Genomic DNA, 8,373 nt, shown 5'->3' with positions numbered 1-8,373 from the left:
CAGGAAGCCAGATGCTCATTACACTTGATTCCCTTGTGCTGACTCTCATCTCTTAAGTGTTGGATTTGACTAACATACTTTTCTGTTGCCATGATAAAAATACCCAGACAGAAAGCAATATAGTGATGGAAGGGTTTATTTTGGCTTATTGCTCCAAAGAGATAGAGTTCATCATGGCCGTGGAGACATAGCAACAGGCAGGGAAAGGTAAAGCATGGCATTGGGAACAGGAAGCTGGCTGATCATAAGTTCATCCACACACAAGACACAAAGTGAGAACAGCAGGTGAGGTGAGAATATAAACTCCAAAACCCACCCCTAATGATGTGCTTCCTCTAGCAAGGGTCCAGTTGCTAAATGGTCCATCAACTCCTCAAACAGCACCACCTACTGGAGACCAAGTGTTCAAACATGCAAGCCTCTGGGGGACAATCTCAGTCAGACCAACACAATGGTGATCAATCCAGAATTTTATCCAGGAAGAAAGCTGAAAATATGGGTCAGAAACATAGTCTCAACCATAGAAATTGTAGGCACAGGAGAGGGCAGAGCAGTGGCCCAAGTCCTTAGGGACAAGGTATGTGGAAAAGTAGAGTCCTGATCTATTGTTGGGAGTCCAGTATCCACAGAAAGGCAGAAGGAACTGAAATGAGTGTTCTTCAAGTTTGAATAAGAGATGAATAGGTTGGACAAACAATGGGCATGGAGATGGGCAGATTTCACCTAGAGCAGGGAGATGCAGCCTTCTTGCAGATCCAGAATTTCTCTAAGGAACATGAATTATCACTCCATCCATTTTCTGAAAGGTCTGCACAGTCTTCATCATGAACATTGTTGGGCTCCCCTTGAGACCAATATTGGCTGAAATTGAAAATCCCCAAACAACATGAGCCTCTGTCCCAGTCTATACTGTCACTAATCTAACTTCTCATACTGAAGTGCTTAAAGTGTTTGTGTGAGAAACCCTTATTCTACAATGCAGAATGAAGAGACTTCAAATTGTGAAACTGACGCTTTTTTTTTCTTGCCGGAGCTGAGGACCAAACCCAGGGCCTTGAGCTTGCTAGGCAAGTGCTCTACCACTGAGCTAAATCCCCAACCCAAAATTGAAGAACTTTTATCTTTGGTTTTGCAGAATCATGTGTCAGCTGAACCAAAGGCAAAAAACGGCTCCCATGCAGACTTGACGCAAAGCAGTGGGTTTTTTATATTCCTTACTACATTTTTCTCCTGTTTATCCCTCAATGACTAAGTTCTCCAGCAAGGACCAATCTTCCCAGCATCTTGTACAGCCCCCTTCTCAAATTCCCCATTCTATTGAGTCAGGACACAAAACCTTGTCTAACCAACACCCTGGGACTGGGGATTCCCTCCCCACCGTCCCTTTTACATGGACTCAGTCACATAGCAGCTTCCTGTCACTCTCTAACCCTAATCTAAACTGAGATCTCCTGACTAGCAAGTGCCAGCTGGGAAAATCTGGGGCCCAGTGTTTCCTGCTTATCTGTGATTCTTTGATGATGTCTATCATGCCTTATCCTGAAAATGGAACATTATGACATCTCAGAACCCACTGACATTGCACACTAGCCTGGTTTTATAATCTTCCATGTTTCTTTTCATGGACATCAAGAGACCAGCCTTGGCTCCTTCCTTTCACCTATTTCTTTTCATTTCTCCATAGTATGAGGCAGTTCCTTTGTTGCTCACATGACATCATGGTTCTTTAAGTATGACAAGCTGTATTTTTGTTTGTTTGTTTGTTTGTTTTGAGACAGGGTTTCTCTGTGTGACTTTATTGTTTGTCCTGTATACCAGGATGGCCTTGAACTAACAGAGTTCTGCCTGCCTTTGCCTCCTGAGTGCTGGGATTAAAGAAATGTGCCACTAATGTCCAACAACAAGCTATATTTTCCAGGCAACCATACTCCTGTATTTAGATTTTCTTAGTACCCTGAATTGGATCATTTGTTGATCTAAACCTTTTGAGCACAACAATCTCCATTTTCATTGTTTCAGGTGTGTCTGCTTGCAAAATCCATCTCAATTGTTCTTGGTGGACAGTTCACATTTCTTGTTGGGAGAAGTTGGGGTGGGCCATCGGATCCTCCCCTGATTTTCCACTCTCCTGAGAGTAAGAACTATTCACACATCCCCAGGGAAGAAATTCTGCAGTATCTACCACAGAACAGGTGATGGAACTGAAAAACCATATCTGAACTCATCTCTTTATACATCCCAATTAAATAACTGTCATGTCTAGGAATCTGAGGAGCATGTAGAAACCATAACTGTAGGTGGAAACCTTCTCTCCAGCCCCCGCCAAGCCCTGTTAGTCTGACAACCCATTTATAAAATAAACATACAGACGCTTATATTGTTTAAACTCTTTGGCCATTAACTCAGGCCTACCATTGTCTAGCTCTCACTCTTATATTTAGCCCATTTCTATTAATCTATACTTTGCCACGTAGCTCATGGCTTACCGGTACCTTACATTTTGCTTGGTATGACAGCAGCTGGCCAGTCTCTCTCTATCTGCCTTATACTTCCCCCAGTTCTCCTCTCTCTTGTCCCACCTATACTTCCTGTCTGGCTACTGGCCAATCAATGTTGTATTTACTAACCAATCAGAGGAACGCATTTGGCAAACAGAACATCCCACAGCACATAACTATTTTGGGGGGAATAGTTTCACCCCCAATACCATGTATTACCTCCATTTCAGTGGTGTATCGTCCAACCACATCCATTTGCCTTCCTGTTTTATGTCCGACAGCCCCATCCAGGCATTGCCTGTCCTCTGAGAGGTCTGCTGCAGGAAGCTCTGGAGAGGAAGGGGAAGCCATGAACGGCTCTACCGTCATTTTCTACCATGGTCCATAGTTCTGCTTGCAGTCTGACCCTCAGCTTTCTAGTGCAACAACAAACCCACACATGTGCTTAGAAATCCCACACATGCTTTACATGCACACATGCACAGGCACAGATAGGACGATCAGGCCAGACCTCACACAAGCTCTCTGGGACAGAGAATTAAGAAGCAGTGTGTGCTATGACATGACAGATCCTAATGTTTGGCATCTGGTTCCCCTTTGTCTCATATGTTTTGTTGAACTAAAATAATGTGACATGAAACTTGCTCTCAGCTTCCCAAACTTAGAGAAGTCTGGTGTTTCCTGGGTTCTGGACATCTCTAGGGATTCCCTCTTCAGAATAATAAACAGTGTGTATATGTGTGCACGTGTGTGTGTGTGTGTGTGTGTGTGTGTGTGTGTGTGCGCATGTGTGTGTGTGTGCATCTGTGTGCATATGAAGGTGTGTGTGTGGGGGTAGTCAGAGGACAATTGGTAGGCATTGGTTCTCTTTCTACCCTGCAGTAACAAGCACTGTCATCCACTGATCCACCTTCCAGGGACCAGGTCAAGACTTTGAACACCAGAGTACTTGTTAAACTGGCCAGCACTCCAGAAGTGTCCCCTTCATATTAAGTGTTCCCTAGAGCAAGCATCCATGTTACCACTTGTGTTTACACACGTGCACAGTCTTGGACCAGCCTTTCCCAGTCCACAGGCGTGTTATCTCCCTTTTCATGTGTAGTGATGAATACTTATCTAAAAAATTCTATCTAGCTTGAGCCATGCCAAAGCCCCAGATCAACACACCTGCTCCTCATGACTCTTGATGACAACAAGTTGGGCCCCCACTTCTCTGCAGGCGGTGACAGATTCCTTCCAGTTCTGTTGGAACGTGGAGAAGAAGTAACAGTTTCCTTGGAAGAGAGTCCAGTCCCAGGCACAGGGGCGGCACAGGCGATCTGTTGGGGAAGGTGAGTCAGGTTAAACACACAGTGGTATCCATGTATGTGAATCAGTCCAGCCTTTAGGTCTTCAAGAGTTGTCGCCCTATCTTGAAACTGCACATGGTGAACCATATTCCTCTATCATTTGTAGTGTGTGTTGTATTCTTATGTGTTCAAATGTGTGTGTATGTGCACTGTTCTGTGTGTGTGCTAGTGGAGGCCAGATTGAATGTTGGAAGTCTTCCTCCATTGCCCTATTTTAAAAAAATTCTTATATATATGAAACAATAAAAAGAAAAGAAAAAGACCATCAGTTTCAGAGAAAAGCATGGGAGAGCTTACAAACAAGGGAAAGAAATTATGTAATCATTGCTTAGCTAAAAATTTAAATTAAAATATATATTATTTATTTATTTTTAAACATTTGATATACATAGACATTAACTTTTTTGTCTTGCTTTTTAGAGTATAATTTAGTTAGAACATTTTTGTCTTCCCTTTCATCCATCCAAACACTCCAATGTATCCTTCTCCACTCTTCTTGGAGTTCATGACCTTTGTAAACTGACTGTTATTGCACGCACATCTGTATGCAGTCATACACATCTGTATGCAGTCAATACTTTTGATGAAATCCCGCCCCTGTGCCCTCCCTTCAGAAGCACCCAACCACATGATCTTGCCAAGTTCATGCACTGTTGCTTTAGCCTGAGTCAAGCTAGTACTTCCAGCCAGTGTGTCCTTCCTTCCTTCCTCCCTTCCTTCCTTCCTTCCTTCCTTCCTTCCTTCCTTCCCTCCTTCCTTATCATTCTCTCCCTCACTCCCTCCCTTCCATTTATTTGTTTATTTATTTCTGCATCTCTGTGTGCCTGTCTATCTCTCTTTCCTTCCTATCTTACTTTTGAAACTGGTTCTCCCACTGAACCTAGAGCTCCCTGTTTTGGCCAGACTATCAAGTGAGCCCTGGAATCTGCCTGTCTCCCCAACACCCTCAAGTAGCAGCTTTGTGTGACTATGCTCAGCTTCTGTATGGGTGTGAGCAATCCAAACCCAGGTCCTCATGATTGTCAATAAACCACTTTATTTGCTGAGCTATACCTGCAGGCACAATCTTAACTTCCTGAGTCTGTTGCCTCCAGGATAATCAAGGAGGCCATGGCCATCTCATGTAAGCACAGAGAACAGCAGGGTCTTTAAATACCAGAACAGTCAGTAGTCTGGTTTAATAGAACATGTTCTGTGTGCATGACCCTTGTGTCTAGTGACTGCCATCTTTAATGTTACTCTGTGTTCCCATTCAACAGACAGAGAATCTGAGGGACTGGAGGATCAGTCACTGAAGTCACCTCATACCACATGGAAACCTTTTCATACTCTTGGAAATCCATTTTCTGGTCACACACCTAGTCCATCCTTCAGTTGGTCCAGTTCCTGGTGGATGCGTTGCTTTACCTGCTCCTGCTGCTGCTCCTGGGAGGTAGGAACGTCAGAGCCTATGCCAAGAGAGTGAAGATGAAGACATTAATGCTGATAGATGTAAGAGAGGGACTCGCTGGTTAATGAAAGGAGCTGACACCAGCTCACCCTTCAGGATAAGCTTTATTAGAAGGGCTTCAAGACCATGCCCAAGCCTCCAGGTTTGGAAAGAAAACATTACTATATGAAACAATGTAACATGCCCCTAAAACAAGAGAGAGGCTTCCCTTTAACACCTGGAAGAGTTTCTAGTAAGAGTAAGAGAATAGCTTTCACCACAGGATGAGAGATGATGGGACAAGACCACAGCAGCCTTCAGAGAAATTCCCCAAACAACGGAAAGATCTGACTTTTACACTTCCAGGGAGTCACAGACTTTCACACATGATTTCTTCAGCATAGCATAGGTGACAAAGAGCACAGAGGGACCGGGTACATGCACTGGAGGCTTCAAGCCACACAGAAGCTTTTGAACTCTCTGACCACAGAAGGAGAGCTGCTAGGAGTTAGGTCTGATTGCTTCAGGCTGTGGGATCCAGACCTTAAAGTGACCAGTTCTCAGTACTAACCAGGGCAGCTCCTTTTTGCAGTAAGTTGTGATTGACATAGAGACTCACAGTGTCTCAATGTGCAAAGGATAAGATCCTCAGGAGATGTGATCACAGGTGGGATATCTCTAACATGAACCCTCCGCCAGGAGCTGAGGGATCATCACGAAGGGGCCAGAGAGAGTGTAGAAGCCAGAGGCAGGGGAGGGCTGCTGGAAAACTGTTTCCTGGACCCCACAGGCCTGATGCTCACATGGACTCACAGTGCTGTGACTGCAGTTCAAACCTGCTCAAGCTAAACCTGAAAACGTCCAAAACAGATGGAGAAGGGACTCATGAATCCCCAACCCTAGGTGGGGAACTGTTAGCAATTGATGGCTGCTGTGGGAGGGTCTCCTACCTTCTGCCCTAGAGGCTACCCATAATCCAGAAAATGGTCTTACACCCGTGTATCTGTAGAGCAGTAACTGGATTTGGAGGATTATAAAAATGAAGGAGCACATGGAGTTGGGAAGAAAATGTGGTAGGGCACAGGAGAGGAGTTGGAGGGTAGGGAGGAAGTAGTGGACTTGATCAAAACATTATATTCACATATGAAATTTGCAAAATAATAATATTTAAATACCGGCTAGATCATGATCTAACTAACAAGAATTGGATCCCCAGGAACACCATGCTCAAGTCCCTGCATCTTATTTGAATCTGTCTCATTGAAGATGAGGAATCCTGGTGCCTAGGGAAGCATGAACCACAGGGCAAATGGAGTCAGACCACGCCCCTGAGACAACCTCCTTCAGCTGCACAGGAGTCTTGAGATGACCTGTGACTGGTTCCTAGCAGGCATGTAAGACCAGAGCCACAGCTCCTGTGTCCCCTCCAACCCTGAAAGGTTCGATCAGGGAGCCCCAACCTGGAAGTTTCCTGACCTTTGACAAGGACAGCCACGAGGAGAGCAGCCAGGAGCACCAGGGAGATGAGCTGCAGGATTGTGATGGACCGATGGCAGTCCTGACACCCTGAGGAAAGAAAGTCCAGTGGTCCTGCAGGCTCTTGTCCCTGTCACATCCTGAACCAGGGAGAGCCTAGCCCCTCTTGCCCTTCCTGAACACAGGATTACAGATGCTCAGTCACCATTCTCCCACTGCCTGGGTTTTCCTGGCCATCATCTGCCACATGAGCATCAGAAGTCTGTTTCCAGCCTCAGCTATCCCAGGACCCTGCATTTCAACCATTCTGTTTCAGACTCTCTGGCACCAGTAACAAAGATCCTCAGGCCCACCACTCCATAAACTAGGAGATCAGTTCCCAGAGGCCACTTTCACAGAAGCAGGACTTCAGACCCCAGCTCTACTTCTTATGATGGGGCATTCAGCACCTCCTTTACCCCACAGGATTGAGGATTCCTGTTTTCCCAGTATGCACCTCACCTAAACAGGGCTCCTCTTCCTAGACACTGCTCCCCCAGGACAAAGGAGGTCAGACTCACCCTTCACCTCTCTAAGACCCAGGAATGAAATACTCAACCTCCTCCTCTGTAGGATCAAGGAATGCAGCCTCCAGCCCTCACTTCTTCAGGACAGAAGAGTCTGGACCATCAGTTCTGCCTTGACAGGCCTCAGGATTCCAGGTTTTCAGAATCAACGTTCTTAGGACTCAGAACTCTAGACCCCAGCCCCCTCTTCTCCAGTGTCCAGGAGTCAAGTCCTCTAGTGTTCATCTCCTCAAGACCCAGCTTTCCAATTTCACATCCTCCATTCCCCAGACAAAAGCATAAAGACCCACAGTCCCAATCATCCCAGGACCCAGAGATCTATAACCCAGTCTCCCTACCCTCAGTACTGAAGACTCCCTGTTCTGTCCTAGCCTCAGTACCTTGCAAACTTTTGTCTGCTTCAGAAACTCTTGAAGCCATGAACAGGCTGTAGTCCTAGGCTTCTTAGAAATGGCTGGTGCTCCTGCTCAGAAGCTCCATCACTGAACATTTGTATCATCTGTCAGAGCCTGGGCAGGCTGAGACCCGAGCTGTCCCTCCTGACTCTTCCCTGAGCTCCCTGCGTCCTAGCTCAGCCTCACCCAGGGAGCACAGATGTTTCTCCCTCTCTTCCTTGGAGTCGCCCATGGTCCTTGCTGTCCAACAGTGTGCAGAAATCTGGAGCCCAGTTTGTCTTTGCCACCTCCTTTCCACACTCCTCTAACCTATTCTCAACCAGGAAGAGAAAAGGAGAAGTCGTGACTGACACCAGATGAGCTACAGGAAGGAGGCTGAGGATCAGACAAGGGATGAAATGGACAAGCTCCAGGGAGATGAGGATGTTTAGAAGCCCAGATGCAAAAGCATTGGTCCATTCTTAGCAGCACCAATCTCTTGATGCCTTTAACAAAAATATCCCATCCAGGTATAGTCCTCCTGGGATCTACACAAAGGTCTCTATATCCTACTACAGAGCTATCTAACCATCCATGTTCATTGCTTCTGGACTCACAATAGCCAGGAAATGGAAGCAGCCAAGATGCCTATCCACTAATAACTGGGTAATGGTAATGGTA

At 45.8% G+C, this 8,373-nt stretch overlaps 1 protein-coding gene across 1 annotated transcript; it reads right to left on the bottom strand.

Annotated features, from left to right (window-relative positions):
• Positions 1–494: 494 nt before the first annotated feature.
• Positions 495–7,945, bottom strand: LOC118569141 (CD209 antigen-like protein C). The gene is made up of 6 exons (XM_036166866.1): positions 7,900–7,945; positions 6,753–6,842; positions 5,206–5,295; positions 3,666–3,817; positions 2,718–2,827; positions 495–861 (listed from the first exon to the last, which is right to left on the bottom strand). The coding sequence occupies exons 1-6, from the start codon at positions 7,943–7,945 to the stop codon at positions 720–722; spliced, it is 630 nt and encodes a 209-aa protein (XP_036022759.1). The 3' UTR covers positions 495–719.
• Between the last annotated feature and the right edge of the window lie 428 nt (positions 7,946–8,373).

This window comes from Onychomys torridus, chromosome 17 (genome assembly GCF_903995425.1).
Source record: "Onychomys torridus chromosome 17, mOncTor1.1, whole genome shotgun sequence".
Classification (NCBI taxonomy): Eukaryota; Metazoa; Chordata; class Mammalia; order Rodentia; family Cricetidae; genus Onychomys; species Onychomys torridus.
The sequence above is the reverse complement of the archived record's forward strand: the minus strand, read 5'-3'. Positions and strand labels throughout refer to the sequence as shown.